General features: G+C 49.0%; 1 protein-coding gene across 1 annotated transcript in view; it reads left to right on the plus strand.

The window, feature by feature from the left end:
• Positions 1-21,654, plus strand: part of LOC135054880 (gastrula zinc finger protein XlCGF57.1-like) — a 113,930-nt gene that overhangs the window by 49,750 nt on the left and 42,526 nt on the right. Inside the window, exon 6 of the mRNA XM_063958311.1 lies at positions 5,565-5,664. Coding sequence (XP_063814381.1) covers positions 5,565-5,664 — 100 coding nt within the window. The remainder of the gene's footprint in view (positions 1-5,564; positions 5,665-21,654) is intronic.

Raw genomic sequence — 21,654 nt, forward strand, 5'->3', positions numbered from 1 at the left:
TACACATGCTGCAATTCGACCAAAGTCTATTCAATGGAAGTTTGGAAATTCGACAACAGTGCTTTTAGACAGTAAATTCGTCATTTTCAATCCGCAACACTTTGGAGGGTGAAACTAATAAAAAAAATTTAAAACATGTTTTTTTTTGTGTTTTTTTTTCTTGGTAATATCATATCTATTTATATTAGAAGGGATAAGGTACTTGGTTTGTCTTTTTTGGAGGCACAAGTATTATTTATATATTTTTAAAAATAATTTATTTATTTATTTATTTTTTTGGATGGAATGGTAAAATCCCTGAAAAAAATGGCGTGGGGTCCCCCCTCCAAAGCATAACCAGCCTCGGGCTCTTCGAGCTGGTCCTGGTTCTAAAAATGCGGGGGGAAAATTGACAGGGGTTCCCCCGTATTTTTAAAACCAGCACCGGGCTCTGCGCCTGATGCTGGTGCAAAAAATACGGGGGACAAAAAGAGTAGGGGTCCCCCGTATTTTATACACCAGCATCGGGCTCCACTAGCTGGACAGATAATGCCACAGCCGGGGGTCACTTTTATACAGCGCCCTGCGGCCGTGGCATTAAATATCCAACTAGTCACCCCTGGCCGGGGTACCCTGGGGGAGTGGGGACCCCTTCAATCAAGGGGTCCCCCCCCACCCGAGGGCCAGGGGTGAAGCCCGAGGCTGTCCCCCCCATCCAAGGGCTGCGGATGGGAGGCTGATAGCCTTGAGAAAAATGACAAGAATATTGTTTTTTCCAGTAGTACTACAAGTCCCAGCAAGCCTCCCCCGCAAGCTGGTACTTGGAGAACCACAAGTACCAGCATGCAGGAGAAAAACGGGCCCGCTGGTACCTGTAGTACTACTGGAAAAAAAATACCCAAATAAAAACAGGACACACACACCGTGACTTGTACAACTTTATTACATACTGCCGACACACACATACTTACCTATGTTGACACGAAGCAGTCGGTCCTCTTCTCCAAGTAGAATCCACGGATACCTGAAAATAAAAGATAATTATACTCACCTTCCAGCGTCCAGAGATACATCCACGTCCAGAAAATAATCCAGGTACTTGGCAAAAAAACAAAACGCAATGACCCGATCCTGCGGACTGAAAGGGGTCCCATATTCACACATGAGACACCTTTCCCCGAATGCAGAGACCTCTATGTGACAGCTGTCACAGAAAGGTCTCTTCAGCCAATGAGCGAGTGCAACGTCCTTGCACTCTGCTGATTGGCTCTGTGCGCGTCTGAGCTGACAGCGCATCGCAAAGCCTCTCCATTACTTTCAAAGGTGGGAACTTTGCGGCTAGCGGTGTGGTCACCCGCCGGTCAGCGGCTGACCGCGGGTAACCCCCCCGCTGACGGCAAAGTTCCCACCATTGAATATAATGGAGAGGCTTTGCGATGCGCTGTCACAGCACAGACAGCGCACAGCCAATCAGGTGAGCGCCACGTAGTAGCGCTTCCTGATTGGCTGAAGGGACCTCTGACAGGAGTCACGTGGGGTCCCGGCACATTCGGGGAAAGGTGTCTCATGTGTGAATATGGGACCCCTTTCAGTCCGCAGGATCGGGTCATTGCGTTTTGTTTTTTTGCCAAGTACCTGGATTATTTTCTGGACGTGGATGTATCTCTGGACGCTGGAAGGTGAGTATAATTATCTTTTATTTTCAGGTATCCGTGGATTCTACTTGGAGAAGAGGACCGACTGCTTCGTGTCAACATAGGTAAGTATGTGTGTGTCGGCAGTATGTAATAAAGTTGTACAAGTCACGGTGTGTGTGTCCTGTTTTTATTTGGGTATTTTTTTTCCAGTAGTACTACAGGTACCTGCGGACCCGTTTTTCTCCCGCATGCTGGTACTTGTGGTTCTCCAAGTACCAGCTTGCGGGGGAGGCTTGCTGGGACTTGTAGTACTACTGGAAAAAACAATATTCTAGTCATTTTTCTCAAGGCTATCAGCCTCCCATCCGCAGCCATTGGATGGGGGGGACAGCCTCAGGCTTCACCCCTGGCCCTCGGGTGGCTGGGGGGGGGGACCCCTTGATTGAAGGGGTCCCCACTCCCCCAGGGTACCCCGGCCAGGGGTGACTAGTTGGATATTTAATGCCACGGCCGCAGGGCACTGTATAAAAGTGACCCCCGGCTGTGGCATTATCTATCCAGCTAGTGGAGCCCGATGCTGGTGTGAAAAATACGGGGGACCCCTACTCTTTTTGTCCCCCGTATTTTTTGCACCAGCATCAGGCGCAGAGCCCGGTGCTGGTTTTAAAAATACGGGGGATCCTCTGTCAAATTTTCCCCCGCATTTTTAGAACCAGGACCAGCTCGAAGAGCCCGAGGCTGGTTATGCTTTGGAGGGGGGACCCCACGCCATTTTTTCCCGTTTTTCCCCGTTTTTTTTAAATCGCGGCAAAATCCGGCAAATCGGCCGTTTTTCGCCCGCAGGAATGTCGAATCCGTTTTTCATTGAATATGGTGAATTCCGGCAGCCACCTGCCGGAATTCACCTGTCGAATTGTGTTGAATTAAAAAACGGCGATAATTTGCCGCGATTCGCCGTGAATTGCATATACCCCATAGTGGGGAATAGTCAGACCATGTCATGGGCATAATGTCAATCCGACGTAAAGACGACAAAGTCCACCTATCCGTCAGTACTAGATCAATTCTCGAATAGGAGCGATGGACATGAGAATAGGATGTATAATCCCGAACAGTCAGGTGCTTAGCCCGCCAGGCATCATAAAGGTCATTTTCTCCCAACAAGTTACGGCAGGTATGGGGAACCTTCGTCCCTCCAGCTGTTGTTAAACTACACATACCAGCATGCCTTGTTACAGTTTTGGTATTTGGCCATGCTAAAACTGTTGCAGGGCATGCTGGGATGTGTAGTTCAACAACAGCTGGAGGGCCGAAGGTTCCCCATCCCTCAGTTACGGAATCCAGAGGCAGATTCCAGGGGCGTGGCGGATTTCAAAGCAGTCGAACGGGATCTATCTACCTGAGGTTCCAAAACCATATTGAAATCAACGAAAATCTTAACAGCCCTTTTAGCATGTTTCTGGAGAACTGCACAATTTTCTACAGAAAGGGAGTTGTCTAGAGTTAGGGGCGTAATCGGAGATTATGGAAACATCAGTATTATCAAGTCGCCCCCAAAATAAGCTATCGCCCATCGGGGTCTGCATATTGAGAGGCTAAAACAAAAGGACAATATTGTGAAACAAGTATGGTAACTCCCGCTTTTTTAGCAGGCCCATTGGCCATATAGCGGTGAGGGTATCTAGAATCATAGAATCTGGGGTGGTCTGATTTGTGTAAGTGCGTTTCTTGGACCTCAACAATATGCGCTTTCATCTTATGAAAGGAGGGCAGAGCTAATTTCCGCCTTTGTGGCGAATTTACACCTTTGGCATTAATTGAGACAACATTAACCATAATAAAGAATAAGCAATGCAACCAGAGTTAAGCAATGACTGAAACATGCACTGTTATGACTCATGATTAATGTAGACAGGGAGAAGGGAAGACAAGACACATGAAGGAGAACACACATAAAAAAACAATAAACAAACACACTCCAGGGGGTCATAGCAAGGCACCAAAAAAACGCCTCACTCAATAAGTACTGGGGGGTAGTGGCCTACTGCCCCGCACTCGTCCAAGAAAGTGTAGTAGCAAACTCGACCAAAACTGTTAAGGGTTGAACAATTATCAAACTGTGCAGATACGAACCTAAGAGGCCTCGCTAGTACTGACCCAAAGGTAAATATAACTTCTCACTAACATTGAAAGAGGCAAAGATTAATAAATAGAAAAGAAAACCACATTAGTACAATATCAAGGAAATATGGTCATGACCGGTGAAGAGCCACAAAGAACAGGTAGAAGGAAGGTCAGTACAAACAAGAAGCCTCAGTCATCGAAGGAGTCTATGAACACTTCCCAACCGTCGCCCAGTCCTGCTGAAGGCGGCGGTCTGGGGAAGAAGCGCCCAAATCACCAGAAAGGTTCCATCTGGCAAGCAGCTTCATGGCATCTTCCACTGAAGCGACAGATACAGTAAATCCCTCCCGTGAGATCAGTAGCCTAGTCTGGAAGCCCCAGTGGTAGGCTATGCCTTCCTACCGAAGAGTGGCCGTAACAGGTTGAAATTGAGCGTCTTTTAGTCAGAGTAGCCTGAGTGAAGTCTCCAAAAAGTTGCAGGTGACTCAATACATCCCCAGAGTGAGACGACAGTCATGTGCAGGAGAATGGTCAGAAGCACTCACCCTGACCAATGCAGCTCAGGAGACACTGTAAAATCACTGGCTCCAAAACTCTAAAGGAAGCAATATGCTGCAGGGATGCACACGCTTATCAGCAGCTAAACTGGTTTCCCTGAGGTAGCACAGCAGACAAGGAGCTCCACGTCTAGAAGCCAGGGTCCCTCCAGGAGCGTCCAGTGGCTCAGTGCATCCAGGCGCAGCTCAGTCTTCAGTGGCAGGTAGCGGCAGTGGAGAGCCGCCGGCTCCAGAAGTCACACTGCTGAGAGCTGCAGGGAGAGGCCAGGGTCCCCCCAGCAGCGTCTAGCGGCTCCGTGCACCCAGGCGCGGCTGCGGCTCAGTCTTCAGCGGCGGCGGGCAGCGGCCAGGTAGAACTGCCAGCTCCAGCAGACATACTGCTAAAGCTGGCAGGGAGAACGGACCCTCCTGGGGTGTGCTGCGGTCCAAATCTCCGGTCAGCGGGAGAGCAGAGAGCAGTGTCTGGAATGGGTGGCAGCTTCTCCCAACCACACCAAACTCGAGCAACCCACAACCCGCAGGGGAGCCCGAGGCTTCTCCTGGCTCCGCAACCCGGACAGCCGCACTATGGCGGTACAGGGAAGGCACTGGTACCAATCAGGGTGTAATATATTGTGGTACAAAGCAGGAGCTGCAAGGATCTGCTTCTTCACTCCTCAGCAGCCAGGCTCCCCTCTCTGGTCATTTTAATTGCAAGGGGAACATATAGCCATTGTCAAAGTCTTGTGGGTCACTGGATTGGATAGTAGGTGACCATTGTTAACGCCCGTGGTGCTGAGCTGACCAGAGTTTCTTTTGACTGTTTCTGCTACAGCAGTTTTTTCCAAACTCCGCCATTTCAGTCCATGTTTTAAGCCTATCCATGCTTGAGCATAAGAGACTTAATTAGTACCTCAGTCAGTTTGATTATACTGTACCATGTGGACTCATGCATGGCTAGCCTTAAAACCCTGCAGAGTTTGGGAAACTCTGTATTAGAGTGTTGTGGCTATGTTGCTGTCTGGTAGCCTGCCTGCCATGTTACACTTAGATATAAGAGGTCCTTCATAAGTATGTAAAGAAGCCTTAAAAAATTGGTCATTGGTGCGTATAGCACTCATCCACATAGAGAATATTAGTTCTCCCCTACCTTTGTGTTTGTATATTTACTCAGGGGAGTCCCTATTGGCATTGAGTGTTAGTTTCTACATACCTATACTTGCTGATTAATCTAAATGAGTTTTTTTTTTTTTTTTGTGTGTGTGTTTTGTGGGTTTCCTTGTATAAGAAGAAAGACCTAAACACTGTAACAGCAGAAATTGGATTACAGCCTGAAGACGAGGTGATGAAGGTTAAAGAGGAGGAGATTGCTGTAGATATGGGTAAAGGTGAGTGACAAACACAAAGAACGGAAAAGAGTCCAAATTCTCCCTGTTCACTGACTACAGTAATCTTACACTACCGTCATGTCAGTAGGCCAGGCTGACACATTTGCAGAACATGAATGGTCCGGTTTGGCAGCCATTTTGTCTTGATAATCCAGGTGTAAATAAATCTATTACCAGGTTATTGCCCTCTGTAACATCCACCTAATATGGAAAATTTATGAAGTATCCTACTGGGGGAAGGGTTTCATCACTGAGGGATGTCCTCATTGTCTGCTGTGCAGTGTGAGAAGAAACTTGCATGGTCACCAGCTAACAGAAGATGTACGGCAGCCACTGAGTCATGAAACAAAGGGTAGAGGTCACTAAATACTGACCACCTTCCAGATATTACTAGGAAGCTGGTGATTTGCACAGAATGGAGATACTATTTCTTAGTCTCTGTTAACCGTCTGGATGCTGTTACTATTTTCTCTAACGTCCTAGTGGATGCTGGGGACTCCGTCAGGACCATGGGGAATAGCGGGCTCCGCAGGAGACAGGGCACATCTAAAAAAGCTTTTAGGTCACATGGTGCGTACTGGCTCCTCCCCCTATGACCCTCCTCCAAGCCTCAGTTAGGTTTTTGTGCCCGTCCGAGAGGGTGCAATCTAGGTGGCTCTCTTAAAGAGCTGTTTAGAAAAGTTTTTTTAGGTTTCAATCTCAGTGATTCCTGCTGGCAACAGGATCACTGCATCGAGGGACTTAGGGGAGAGATTTCCAACTCACCTGCGTGCAGGATGGATTGGAGTCTTAGGCTACTGGACACTTAGCTCCAGAGGGAGTCGGAACACAGGTCAGCCTGGGGTTCGTCCCGGAGCCGCGCCGCCGATCCCCCTTACAGACGCTGAAGAGACGGCAGAACGGAGGTCCGGAAAACAGGCGGCAGAAGACTCCACAGTCTTCGTGAAGGTAGCGCACAGCACTGCAGCTGTGCGCCATTGTTGTCACACGGCTCACTGACTCAGTCACGGAGGGTGCAGGGCGCTGCTGGGGGCGCCCTGGGCAGCAATATAATTACCTTTAGTGGCAAAATAAATACATCACATATACCCATTAAGGCTATATGTATGTATTTTGACCCAGGCCAGTTTCTTAAAAACCGGGAGAAAAATCCCGCCGAAAAAGGGGCGGAGCTTATTCTCCTCAGCACTCAGCGCCATTTTCCTGCTCAGCTCCGCTGGTGAGGAAGGCTCCCAGGACTCTCCCCTGCACTGCACTACAGAAACAGGGTAACAAAGAGAAGGGGGGCATAAATTGGCGATATTTATATATTAAGAGCGCATATATAGTAAACAACACCTTCTAGGGTTGTTTATATACATTTATAGCGCTTTTGGTGTGTGCTGGCAAACTCTCCCTCTGTCTCCCCAAAGGGCTAAGGGGTCCTGTCTTCGATTAGAGCATTCCCTGTGTGGCTGCTGTGTGTCGGTACGTGTGTGTCGACATGTATGAGGACGATGTTGGTGTGGAGGCAGAGCAATTGCCGATGATGGTAATGTCACCCCCTAGGGAGTCGACACCGGAATGGATGGCTTTAGTTATGGAATTACGTGATAATGTCAGCACACTACAAAAGTCAGTTGACGAAATAAGACGCCCGGCAAACCAGTTAGTACCGGTTCAGGCGTCTCAGACACCGTCAGGGGCTGTAAAACGTCCTTTACCTCAGTCAGTCGACACGGGTACCGACACAGATGAATCTAGTGTCGACGGTGAAGAAACAAACGTATTTTCCAATAGGGCCACACGTTATATGATCACGGCAATGAAGGAGGCGTTGCAGATCTCTGATACTGCTGGTACCTCAAAAAGGGGTATTATGTGGGGGGTGAAAAAACTACCTGTATTTTTCCCAGAATCAGAGGAATTGAATGATGTGTGTGATGAAGCGTGGGTTACCCCCGATAGAAAATTGCTAATTTCAAAGAAGTTATTGGCATTATACCCTTTCCCACCAGAGGTTAGGGCGCGCTGGGAAACACCCCCTAAGGTGGATAAGGCGCTCACACGTTTATCAAAGCAAGTGGCGTTGCCGTCTCCTGATACGGCCGCCCTCAAGGATCCAGCAGATAGGAGGCTGGAAACTACACTGAAGAGTATATACACACATACTGGTGTTATACTGCGACCGGCAATAGCCTCAGCCTGGATGTGCAGTGCTGGGGTAGTGTGGTTGGATTCTCTGACTGAAAATATTGAGACCCTGGATAGGGACAGTATTTTATTGACTCTAGAGCAATTAAAGGATGCTTTTCTTTATATGCGAGATGCTCAGAGGGATGTTTGTACTCTAGCATCAAGAGTAAGCGCGATGTCCATATCTGCCAGAAGAAGTTTATGGACGCGACAGTGGTCAGGTGATGCGGATTCCAAGAGGCATATGGAAGTATTGCCATATAAAGGAGAGGAATTGTTTGGGGTCGGTCTTTCGGACCTGGTGACCACGGCAACTGCCGGCAAATCCACCTTTTTACCTCAGACCCCTTCACAACAGAAAAAGACACCGTCTTTTCAGCCGCAGTCCTTTCGCTCCTATAAAAAGCGACCAAAAGGACAGTCTTATCTGCCGAGAGGCAGAGGAAAGGGTAAGAAAGGGCAGCACGCAGCCCCTGCCCAGGAACAGAAGCCCGCCCCGGCTTCTACAAAGCCATCAGCATGACGCTGGGGCTTTACAATCGGACCCAGGAACGGTGGGGGGTCGACTCAAGATTTTCAGCAATCAATGGGCTCACTCACAAGTGGACCCGTGGGTCCTGCAGATAATATCTCAGGGTTACATGCTGGAGTTCGAAAGGTTTCCCCCTCGCCGGTTCCTAAAGTCTGCTTTACCAACGTCTCCCTCAGAAAGGACGTCGGTTTTGGAAGCCATTCACAAGCTGTATTCTCAGCAGGTGATAGTCAAGGTACCCCTCCTACAACAGGGAAAGGGGTATTATTCCACTCTATTTGTGGTACCGAAACCGGACGGTTCGGTAAGGCCTATTCTAAATCTGAAATCCTTGAACCTGTACATACAGAAATTCAAGTTCAAGATGGAGTCACTCAGGGCAGTGATAGCGAATCTGGAAGAAGGAGACTTCATGGTGTCCTTGGACATAAAAGATGCTTATCTACATGTCCCGATTTACCCCTCACACCAAGGGTATCTCAGGTTCGTGATACAAGACTGTCATTATCAGTTTCAAACGCTGCCGTTTGGTTTGTCCACGGCCCCTCGGGTCTTTACCAAGGTAATGACCGAAATGATGGTTCTTCTACGAAGAAAAGGCGTATTAATTATCCCTTACTTGGACGATCTCCTGATAAGGGCAAAGTCCAGAGAACAGCTGGAAGTCGGTGTGGCGCTAACACAAGTAGTGCTTCAGCAACACGGGTGGATTCTAAATCTTCCAAAATCTCAATTGACCCCGACAACGCATCTGCTGTTCCTGGGTATGATTCTGGACACGGTTCAGAAAAAGGTATTTCTCCCGGAAGAGAAAGCAAGGGAGTTATCCGAACTTGTCAGGAACCTCCTAAAACCAGGAACTGTGTCAGTACATCAATGCACAAGAGTCCTGGGAAAGATGGTGGCTTCGTACGAAGCGATTCCATTCGGCAGATTCCATGCACGGACATTTCAGTGGGATCTGCTGGACAAATGGTCCGGATCGCATCTGCACATGCATCAGCGGATAACACTGTCACCGAGAACAAGGTTGTCTCTCCTGTGGTGGTTGCAGACTGCCCATCTGTTAGTGGGCCGCAGATTCGGCATACAGGACTGGGTCCTGGTGACTACGGATGCCAGCCTACGAGGTTGGGGAGCAGTCACAAAGGGAAGAAACTTCCAGGGCGTGTGGTCAAACCTGGAGACGTCTCTTCACATAAATATACTGGAGCTAAGAGCGATCTACAATGCTCTAAGTCTGGCAAAACCGCTGCTTCAGGGTCAGGCCAGTGTTGATCCAGTCCGACAACATCACTGCAGTCGCCCACGTAAACCGACAAGGCGGCACGAGAAGCAGGAGTGCAATGGCAGAAGCTGCAAGGATTCTGCGCTGGGCGGAGAATCATGTCATAGCACTGTCAGCAGTGTTCATCCCGGGAGTGGACAACTGGGAAGCAGATTTCCTCAGCAGACACGACCTTCACCCGGGAGAGTGGGGACTTCATCCAGAAGTTTTCCACATGATTGTGAACCGTTGGGAAAAACCAAAGGTGGACATGATGGCGTCTCGCCTCAACAAAAAATTGGACAGGTATTGCGCCAGGTCAAGAGACCCTCAGGCAATAGCTGTGGACGCTCGGGTAACACCGTGGGTGTACCAGTCAGTGTATGTGTTCCCTCCTCTGCCTCTCATACCAAAGGTACTGAGAATTATACGGAAAAGAGGAGTAAGAACGATACTGGTGGCTCCGGACTGGCCAAGAAGAACTTGGTATCCGGAACTTCAAGAGATGCTCACGGAGGATCCGTGGCCTCTACCTCTAAGAAGGGATCTGCTTCAGCAGGGACCTTGTATGTTCCAAGACTTACCGCGTCTGCGTTTGACGGCATGGCGGTTGAACGCCGGATTCTAAAAGAAATGGGCATTCCAGAGGAAGTTATTCCTACCTTGATTAAGGCTAGAAAGGAAGTGACTGTACAACATTATCACCGCATTTGGCGAAAATATGTTGCGTGGTGTGAGGCCAAGAAGGCTCCAACGGAAGAATTTCAATTGGGTCGATTCTTACATTTCCTGCAAGCAGGATTGTCTATGGGCCTAAAATTGGGGTCCATTAAAGTTCAAATTTCGGCCTTATCAATTTTCTTCCAGAAGGAATTGGCGTCAGTGCCTGAAGTACAAACTTTTGTCAAAGGTGTACTACATATACAACCCCCAATAGTGCCTCCAGTGGCACCGTGGGATTTGAACGTGGTTCTAAATTTTCTCAAATCTCATTGGTTTGAGCCGTTAAAATCGGTAGAATTAAAATACCTTACATGGAAGGTAACCATGCTGTTGGCCCTGGCTTCTGCCAGGAGAGTTTCAGAGTTGGCAGCTTTGTCATACAAGAGCCCATATCTGATATTCCATTCGGACAGGGCAGAATTGAGGACACGTCCTCAATTTCTCCCTAAGGTGGTTTCGGCATTTCACTTAAACCAGCCTATTGTGGTGCCTGCGGCTACTAGCGACTTGGAGGACTCCAAGTTACTGGACGTTGTCAGAGCATTAAAAATATATATTTCAAGGACAGCTGGAGTCAGAAAAACTGACTCGTTGTTTACATTGTATGCACCCAACAAGATGGGTGCTCCTGCGTCTAAACAGACGATTGCACGTTGGATCTGTAGCACAATCCAACTTGCACATTCTGTGGCAGGCGTGCCACAGCCTAAATCTGTAAAGGCCCACTCCACAAGGAAGGTGGGCTCATCTTGGGCGGCTGCCCGAGGGGTCTCGGCATTACAACTTTGCCGAGCAGCTACGTGGTCAGGGGAGAACACGTTTGTAAAATTTTACAAATTTGATACTCTGGCTAAAGAGGACCTGGAGTTTTCTCATTCGGTGCTGCAGAGTCATCCGCACTCTCCCGCCCGTTTGGGAGCTTTGGTATAATCCCCATGGTCCTGACGGAGTCCCCAGCATCCACTAGGACGTTAGAGAAAATAAGAATTTACTTACCGATAATTCTATTTCTCATAGTCCGTAGTGGATGCTGGGCGCCCATCCCAAGTGCGGATTGTCTGCAATGCTTGTACATAGTTATTGTTACAAAATCGGGTTATTACTGTTGTTGTGAGCCATCTTTTCAGAGGCTACTTCGTTTTGTTATCATACTGTTAACTGGGTTCAGATCACAAGTTGTACGGTGTGATTGGTGTGGCTGGTATGAGTCTTACCCGGGATTCAAGATCCTTCCTTATTGTGTACGCTCGTCCGGGCACAGTACCTAACTGAGGCTTGGAGGAGGGTCATAGGGGGAGGAGCCAGTACGCACCATGTGACCTAAAAGCTTTTTTAGATGTGCCCTGTCTCCTGCGGAGCCCGCTATTCCCCATGGTCCTGACGGAGTCCCCAGCATCCACTACGGACTATGAGAAATAGAATTATCGGTAAGTAAATTCTTATTTTTACTTGCCGTTGGCATATCATGTCGGTGTACAATGTGCAAGCAGTATTTATTAGTCATTTTCTAGAAAAAATAATATACAGAGGATACTGGTAGTGACATATTCTCTGACGTGGGGCTGTAATTTACTTTTCTACTAGTAAGTAAATTAAAGAAATTTTCTCTAACGTCCTAGTGGATACTGGGAATTGAAGATTACTATGGGGTATAGATTGGGTCCATTGGAGACTGGCACTTTAAGAAAATAATAGTGTGTGCTGGCTCCTCCCCTCTATGCCCCTCCTACCTGAATCTGTTTTAGAAAATGTGCCTAAGGAGCCGGGTGCATTCTGTTGCTCTCCAGAGAGTTTTCTTCATAAATTTATTTTAGTTTATTTTCAGGCAGCACTGGTTGGCAACCAGTCTGCCTGCGTCGTGGGACTTGGGAGGGGGGGGGGGGGGGGGGGGGGACTGAACCAACTTCCTCACAGTTAATGGTTCGTATCCCCGCTGACAGGACAATAAGCTCCTGAGGTGATGTTTCTCATACCCCCAGGGTGTGCGCACAAGCCGGCAGCATGCCACCACCCCAAACAGATGCCGAAACCGCCGCAGTGCCGTGAGTGATACACCGGTGTCCCGGTTAGCGGATCCCCGGTGCAAATGGTGGCATGAATGGACAGCGATCACCTGGCAACGGGCCGCGGTGCCCGCTGTGTACCCACACTGGCGTTATACTTGTAAAAGCAGGTTGCACTCTCTCTTTTTACACACACATGGAGAAGCCAGTATAAATAACATGGAGGGACCGCGCGCCATTACGGGGGCGGGGCTTCCTGGAGAGCGGGACCAGAGGCTAAAAGGCGCTATTTCCTGCTGCTGCTACTCTGAATAGGCTGCATGCAGAGACTGCTCCTCCACAGGACCCACTGAATCACCAATTGTATGGTACCAGGCGGTTATAGTGAAGGGGGGAGCACATAGTCAGCGGTTATACCGCTGTGTGGTAAATAACACATAAGAGACACCCAGCGGGGTGCTGCTTGGTCTGTGGTGGTGTGTGCTGGTCCCAGTCCTCTCTGTGTCACTCCATTCAGGGTGGTCTAGAATAAGTGTGCTATCTCACTAATACTGCACTGTGTTTCATACTAATCTCTGTGTTTTCTGCTCAAGCATGTCTGCAAATAAGTCTGTGTGTACTTTATGCAAGGCTAGGTTTACACCTTCCTCACAGGGGTCACGTATGTGTACCCAGTGCTCACTACCTACACAAGGTAGTAATGTGCAGGAAGCTGAGTGGATGGAATCATTTAAAACTATGATTAAAATTATAAATTCAGAGTTGGCTACAGCTAAACAAGAAAGACAAACCCTGAAACAGTCTACGGACGGAATCCGAACTCACATGGGTGGATTCTTTAGGGGGAATGATATCCCAAATTTCTACAAGGATGTCACATACTGAGAAAGAGATGCATTTTTTGAGGAAATCTGTGGAGGGGTTACAGTATTTGGCCCCCACTACTTCATCAAAAACCCCACCTACATACCCACAAAAGTGTACACTTGCCCAGATAATGCAAGCTGACACTGATACCGACTCTGATACAAGGCACGGTGATGGGGACATGCAGGGAGGAGATGCATACCTTGCAAAAGGGGTGCAACTAATGATTGAAGCCATTAGGGATGTTTTACACATTTCTGAGAACGTACCTGAACAGGTGGCGGAATCTTATTTTACAGAAAGTAAGAAATCCTTGCTTACCTTTCCGGCTTCCAAGGAGTTAAACTCTTTGTTTGAAAAATCCTGGGAAAACCCAGAGAAATAAAATTCCAGATCCCAAAAAGAGTTCTCCATTTGCTTTCCCTCTTCCTGTAGAGGATAGAAAAAAGTGGGAAAATCCACCTATAGTTGACGCATCTGTATCTAGGTTGTCAAAAAAGGTGGTTTTACCTGTTCCTGGTCCAACCGCTTTAAAAGAACCGGCTGAATGCAAGATTGAGAATACACTCAAATCACTATACACCGTTAATGACGTCGCTTTACGGCCCACTATTGCTTGTGCGTGGATTTCTAAAGCTATAGTAAAGTGGTCAGGCACATTGCTAGAAGACTTAGATACTGTGGATAGAAGTGACATTGATTTGTTCTTTCGTCACATACAGGATTCTGCAGGGCTCATGGTGGAGGCCATGAAGGACCTTGGTATGCTGAATGTACGGGCTACTGCTATGGCGGTATCGTTGCGCAGAGGACTCTGGCTACGCCAATGGACTGCGGATGCGGAATTCAAGAGCAGTGTGGAGAACCTACCCTTCACAGGTCAGGCTCTGTTTGGGGATGCTTTGGATGCATGGATCTCCACGGCAACTGCGGGTAAGTCAACTTTTCTTCCCTCAGGAACACCACCGGCGAGGAAGTCTTTCCCTTTGCCTACACTGCAGTCCTTTCGGACCGCAAAATGTAAGAAATCCAAACCCCCTCCCACCTTTTATAGAGGAGGTCGGGGAAAGTCCAAAAAAACCTGCGCCATCAGGTACCCAGGAACAGAAGCCAGGTTCTGCTTCCTCAAAATCTTCAGCATGATGGTGGACCTCCCTGCCTGGAGGTCGGGCAGGTGGGAGCAAGACTAAGTCTTCAGTCACATTTGGGCGTCATCATGCCTAGACGCCTGGGTAAAGGATATTGTGGCCCAGGGATACAGACTGGAGTTTCAACAACTCCCACCTCACAGATTCTTCAAATCAGGCTTACCAGTTTCCCTGACAGACAGCGCTATCCTACAGGCAGCAATTCAAAAATTGGTTCAAACAAATGTCATTGTTCCTGTTCCACTCCACCTACAACACAAGGGTTATTACTCAAACCTGTTTGTGGTACCGAAACCGGACGGTTCGGTAAGGTCGATATTAAACCTAAAGTCATTGAACCCCTACTTGATGGAATTCAAATTCAAGATGGAGTCTCTGAGAGCGGTGATCTCAGGTCTGGAGGAGGGGGAATTCCTGGTATCCCTGGATATCAAGGATGCGTACCTTCACATTCCGATCTGGCCAGGCTAATCTCAGATTTGCGCTGCTGGACAGTCACTATCCGTTCCAAGCACTGCCATTTGGCCTCTCCACAGCACCGAGGGTATTCACCAAGGTCATGGCAGAGACGATGCATACTCCGACGAAAACAGGGTGTGAACATAATTCCATATTTGGACGATCTGCTGATAAAAGCGCCTTCCAAGGAGAAGTTGTTGCAGAGTATCGCTCTCTCAACTCGTCTACTCCAGGATCATGGGTGGATCCTGAATCTTCCAAAGTCACATTTGGAGCTGACAAGGAGACTGCCCCTCCTGGGAATGATACTTGATGCGGAAGTATAGAGGGTGTTTCTACTGGTGGAGAAAGCGTTGGTGATCCAATCAATGGTCCGGGAACTCCTGAAACTGGCCAGGGTATCGGTTCATCAGTGCATTCGTCTTCTGGGGAAGATGGTTGCCTCCTATGAGGCTCTGCAGTACGGAAGGTTCCATGTGAGGTTCTTCCAACTGGATCTCCTGGACAAATGATCGGGATCATACCTTCACATGCACCAGCGGATAAGCCTTTCGCCGAAAGCCAGAATTTCGCTCCTCTGGTGGCTACAAACGTCTCACCTACTCGAAGGCCGCAGGTTCGGGATTCTAAATTAGATCCCCCTAACCACGGATGCAAGCCTCAGAGGTTGCGGAGCAGTCACCAAGGGAAAAACCTTTCCAAGGAAGGTGGTCAAGTCAGGAATCTCTCCTTCCCATAAACGTTCTGGAACTGAGGGCCATTAACAACGGCCCTCTACAAGCAGCACATCTTCTGCAAAATCAAGCCATTCAGGTTCAGTTGGTCAACGTCACAGCGGTGTCCTAGATAAACAGACAGGGCGGAACGAAGAGCAGAGCTGCAATGTCAGAGGTAACAAGAATCCTCTGGACAGAAAAGCACACGGTGGCGCTGTCAGCGATCTTCATTCCGGGAGTGGACAACTGGGAAGCGGACTTCCTCAGCAGACACGATCTCCATCCAGGAGAATGGGGTCTCCATCCGGAGGTGTTCGCAGAGGTGACAAGCTGATGGGGGGTACCTCTGACATGATGGCCTCTCGTCTCAACAAGAAGCTACGGAGGTACTGTTCCAGGTCGAGAGACCCACACGCAGTGGCGGTGGATGCACTAGTCACTCCGTGGACGTTCCAGTCGGTGTATGTGTTCCCTCCACTTCCGCTCATCCCAAAGGTTCTCAAGCTCATAAAAAGAAGAGTTAATTTCTCCGGACTGGCCAAGACGGGCTTGGTACACGGATCTTCTGGAATTACTGCTGGAGGATCCGATGCCTCTTCCTCTTCGCGAGGACCTTCTCCAACAGGTGCCGTTCGCCTATCAAGACTTACCGCGGCTACGTTTGACGGCATGGAGGTTGAACGCCAGATCTTAGCTCGGTAAGGCATTCCGAAAAAGGTCATTCCTACCCTGATACAGGCTAGGAAGAGAGTAATGTCAAAGCATTACCATCGAATTTGGAAAAAGTATGTGTCTTGGTGTGAGTCCAAGAAGTTTCCTGCAGTGGAGTTTCAACTTGGACGGTTTCTCCTCTTTCTGCAAGTAGGTGTGGATGTAGGCCTACGCTTGGGCTCCATTAAGGTCCAGATTTCGGCCTTGTCCATTTTCTTCCAGAAACAATTGGCGGCTCTTCCTGAGGTTTAGACATTCTTGAAAGGGGTTCTGCTTTACAGGACGCAGACGTCAAGTTTCTTACTTGGAAGGCGGTCACTCTGTTGGCATCGGCTTCTGCTCGAAGTGCGTCTGAATTGGGGGCGTTGCCCCTATTTAATTCTCCACTAGGACAAAGCTGAGCTCAGAACGCATCAGCAGTTTCTTCCAAAGGTTGTGTCAGCCTTTCATATTAATAAACCTATTGTTGTGCCAGTGGCTACTGACTCCTCAATTACCTCAAAGTCCTTGGATGTTGTGAGGGCTTTGAAAATCTATGTGAAGAGAACTTCTCGTCACTCGAAGTCTGACGCTCTGTTTGTCCTTTATGATCCCAACAAGATTGGGTGTCCTACTGCTAAGCAGACAATTTCTCGCTGGATCAGGTTCACTATCCAGCATGTTTATTCTACGGCAGGCTTGCCGTGTCCAAAATCTGTAAGGCCCACTCTACTCGTAAAGTGGGTTCTTCCTGGCCGGCTGCCCGGGTTGTCTCAGCTCTTCAGCTTTGCCGAGCAGCTACTTGGTCAGGGTTGAACACGTTTGCTAAGTTCTACAAGTTAGATACTTTGACCAAACTTTAGGTCCTCAGAGGCCAATCTGTTCCGCAGGAACCTCAGCACTCTTCCTCCCGTACTGGGAGCTTTGGTACATCCCCATGGTACTAATGTGGACCGCAGCATCCGGTAAATCCTTTTCTCGCAGTCCGTAGAGGATGCTGTGCACACGCCCAGTGCTTCATATTCCTGCATTGTTACTTGGTTCAGTTTGTTAATTCAGCCATTGCTGAATCGTTCCAAGTTGGTTAGCTTGGCTTTCCTTTTGTTGTACGTGTGAGCTGGTGTGAATCTCGCCACTATCTGTGTATTTCCTTCTCTCGAAGTATGTCCGTCTCCTCGGGCACAGTTTCTAGACTGAGTCTGGTAGGAGGGGCATAGAGGGAGGAGCCAGCACACACTATTGATCTCTTAAAGTGCTCTTGGCTTCTAATGGGCCCGTATATTACCCTATAGTACTAATGTGGACCCCAGCATCCTCTACGGACTACGAGAAAAGGATTTACCGGTAGGTAATTTAAAATCCAATTTTCCTTTTCCTACGGAGGATAGAAAAATCTGGGAAAACCCACTGACAGTGGATACCTCTGTGTCCAGGCTGTCACGTAAAATTGTTTTAGCTGTGCCTGGGGCCATTTCTCTCAAAGACCCAGCTGATCGCAAAATTTAAACCACTCTTAAATCAATTTATACAGCAGGTGTAGCCCAACGCCCTACCATAGTATGCGGCTGTATTTCTAGAGCTATGGTAAAATGGTCTGATGATATTCTGAAAGGGTTGCTTACACTACCTCAGGACAAGATAGTTACATTGCTATGGCAGTATCGGCTCGTAGAGACCTATGGCTGCGACAATGGTCAGCAGATGCTGATTCTAAAAAAGGGGTTGAGACAGAGGCGGAACTACTGCCAGTGCAAGCAGTACGTTGCACTGGGGCCCGCCTCTGTCCAGGGGCCCAAGCATGTAATGAGTCAAATTGACTCATTACATGCCGCTGTGCGCTGCGGGCAACCGCTGCCCGCAGCGCACAGCCGCCCACAGAGGAGAGGAGCAGCGGCACGGACGGGAGAAGGAGGGAGGTGAAGGAGGGAGCCGCAGCAGCGCTTTGTTACTGGTGGAGGCGCTGCTGCTGCTGCCCCTCTGCTTCACTATAGGCTGTCTTCAGAGAACAGCCTATAGTGAAGCAGAGGGGCAGCAGCAGCAGCGCCTCCACCAATAACACAGCGCTGCTGCGGCTCCCTCCTCCACCTCCCTCCTCCTCATTCTCTACTGCCCGGGAATCGTCTGACGCTGCACCGAGGAGCCTGAGCCAGCGGAGAGGGTAAGTATAATTCTTCTTTCTTTCTTTCTTTCTTTCTTTCTTTCTTTCTTTCTTTCTTTCTTTCTTTCTTTCTTTCTTTCTTTCTTTCTTTCTTTCTTTCTTTCTTTCTTTCTTTCTTTCTTTCTCTTCTTTCTTTCTTTCCTACAAAAAAGGGGGACTGTGTGCTGCAATGTGTAAAAACGGGGAATCTGCCTGCCGCAATGTGTAAAAATGGGGAATCTGCCTGCCGCAATGTGTAAAAATGGGGAATCTGCCTGCCGCAATGTGTAAAAATGGGGAATCTGCCTGCCGCTATGTGTAAAAATGGGGAATCTGCCTGCCGTAATGTGTAAAAACGGGGATTCTGCCTGCCGCTATGTGTAACAAGGACACGCTGTCTGCCGCAATGTGTAAAAAGGGGGAATCTGCCTGCCGTAATGTGTAAAAAGGGGGAATCTGCCTGCCGCAATGTGTAAAAAGGGGGAATCTGCCTGCCGCTATGTGCAACAAGGACACGCTGTCTGCCGCAATGTGTAAAAAGGGGGAATCTGCCTGCCGTAATGTGTAAAAAGGGGGAATCTGCCTGCCGCAATGTGTAAAAAGGGGGAATCTGCCTGCCGCTATGTGTAACAAGGACACGCTGTCTGCCGCAATGTGTAAAAAGGGGGAATCTGCCTGCCGCTATGTGTAACAAGGACACGCTGTCTGCCGCAATGTGTAAAAAGGGGGAATCTGCCTGCCGTAATGTGTAAAAAGGGGGAATCTGCCTGTCGCAATGTGTAAAAAGGGGGAATCTGCCTGCCGCTATGTGTAACAAGGACACGTTGTCTGCCGCAATGTGTAAAAAGGGGGAATCTGCCTGCCGTAATGTGTAACAAGGGCACGCTGTCTGCCGTAATGTGTAAAAAGGGGACGCTGTCTGCCATTATGTGTAAAAAGGGCACGCTGTCTGCCGTTATGTGTAAAAAGTGTACGCTGTCTGCCGCTATGTTTAACAAGGGCACGCTGTCTGCCGTTATGTGAAAAAAGTGTACGCTGTCTGACGCTATGTTTAACAAGGGCACGCTGTCTGCCGTTATGTGAAAAAAGTGTACGCTGTCTGCCGCTATGTTTAACCAGGGCACGCTGTCTGCCGTTATGTGTAAAAAGGGCATGCTGTCTGCCATTATGTGTAAGGTCTCTACCTGGTGTAGTGTTGCTACTGTGCGGCGTAATTTGAATAATGGAGACTACTGTGCACCGTTTTACGAATTGGTATTATTTTGTGGCCACACCCCTTCCCCACGAAGCCACGCCACTATGTAATTTTGCGCGCGCCTACGACGCGCACTGCCCCTGTTTTGCATGCAGGGGTGGGGCTCCAATGCCGTTTCTTGTACACAGTGCTAAAATGTCTAGTTACGGCACTGTTGCTAGGTATCCACTTCCCTGAGCAGGTTCCCCCTCACCAGATCCTCTCCAGGGGTGAGGGGGTGAACTTGGATGGGATGGGATGGGGGGGGGGGGGGCAAGCCATTTTGTCGCACATGGGCCCACCGCTCGCTAGTTCCGCCACTGGGTTGAGAACCTTCCTTTTACAGGTGATGCCTTGTTTGGGGAAGAACTGAACAAGTGGATATCTCAGGCAACTGGGCCCTCTCTGCAGTCCTTTCGGGTGGCCAGATTCAGAGGCAAAGCCAGAGGTTCCTCCAATGCTGCTAGAGGGACTGCTAAGTCCCGTAAACCTCCTGCTGCTGGAACTTTGGACCAGACCTCAGGATCCTCTTCCACGAAGCCCTCCGCATGACTGTTGGCCACAGCAGCAAGGCGACTTTCAGGTAGGTGCTCGCCTTCAACACTTCGCCCACATATGGTCAGAGTCCTGCTGGATCCTTGGGTGAGGGACCTCATATTCCAAGGATACCGGCTGGAATTCCAGGAACTCCCTCCTCTCAGATTCTTCAGGTCAGGCTTACCAGCTGGTTTCCTTACTGGAGGCGGTGCAAAAACTGCTTTCTACAGGGGTTACTGTTCCAGTGCCTTCTCCGCTGCACACAAAGGGGTTTTACTCAAGTCTCTTTGTAGTCCCAAAGCTGTACGGCTCTGTACGCCCGATCTTGAACTTCAAATACCTGAACCCTTATCTTCGAGTGTTCAAATTCAAGATGGAATCAATGAGAGCAGTGATAGCAAGTGTGGAGGAGGTGGAGTTTCTGGTGTCCCTGGATATCAGGGATGCATACCTGCATATCCCAATATGGCCCCCTCACCAAGCGTTCCTCTGGTTCGCGGTACTAGACCAACATTTCCAGTTTCAGGCCTTACCCTTTAGTCTCTCCACAGCCCCGAGGGTATTCACAAAGGTCATGATGCTTCAATTGCGCATGATGGGTGTCAGCATAATCCCATACCTGGACGATCTCCTGATAAAGGCGGTGTCCCAGGCACAGCTGTTGCACAGTATCGACTTGACTACTCGTCTGCTTATGGATCATGAGTGGATACTTGGTTTCCAGAAATCTCACCTGAAACCGTCTCAGAGAATTCAATTCCTGGGAATGATCCTGGATACAGTGTCTCAGAAGGTTTACCTTCCAATGGACAAGGCTTTGACTATTCAGTCTGTGGTCCGTTCGGTACTGAAATCACGTGAGATCTCAATTAATCTTTGCATTCGCTTGCTGGGCAAGATGGTGGCCTCCTACGAGGCGATCCAGTACGGCAGGTTCCACGCGCGACCATTTCAACTGGATCTGCTGGAAAAATGGTCAGGATCTCACCTGCACATGCATCAGCATGTAACCCTGTCACCGAAAGCAAGGATATCCCTACTATGGTGGCTACAAGTCTCCCATCTTGTGGAGGGTCGGAGTTTCAATACCCAGTCTTGGACTCTGTTAACAACGGATGCCAGCCTCCGGGGTTGGGGGGCTGTGACCCGAGGCGCATTTCAGGAATCTGCTCTTCCAATCAACATCCTGGAACTCAGAGCAATTTACAATGCTCTCGTAGAGGCCTCATACCTCCTTCGGAATCAGGCCATCCAGGTGCAGTCGGACAATGCCAAAGCAGTAGCGTACGTGAACCGACGGGGAGGAACAAGAAGCAGGGCCACAATGCGAGAGGTGTCCAGAATACTCATCTGGGTGGAAGCCAACGCAAGGGGAAGCGGACTTCCTAAGCAGGCACGACCTCCATCCGGGGAATGGGGCCTCCACCCTCGGGTTTTTCAACAACTTATTCACATGTGGGGTTGTCCACAGATAGACCTGATGGCTTCTCGTCTCAACAAGA

This window comes from Pseudophryne corroboree, chromosome 3 (assembly GCF_028390025.1).
Source record: "Pseudophryne corroboree isolate aPseCor3 chromosome 3, aPseCor3.hap2, whole genome shotgun sequence".
In the NCBI taxonomy this organism is placed as follows: Eukaryota; Metazoa; Chordata; class Amphibia; order Anura; family Myobatrachidae; genus Pseudophryne; species Pseudophryne corroboree.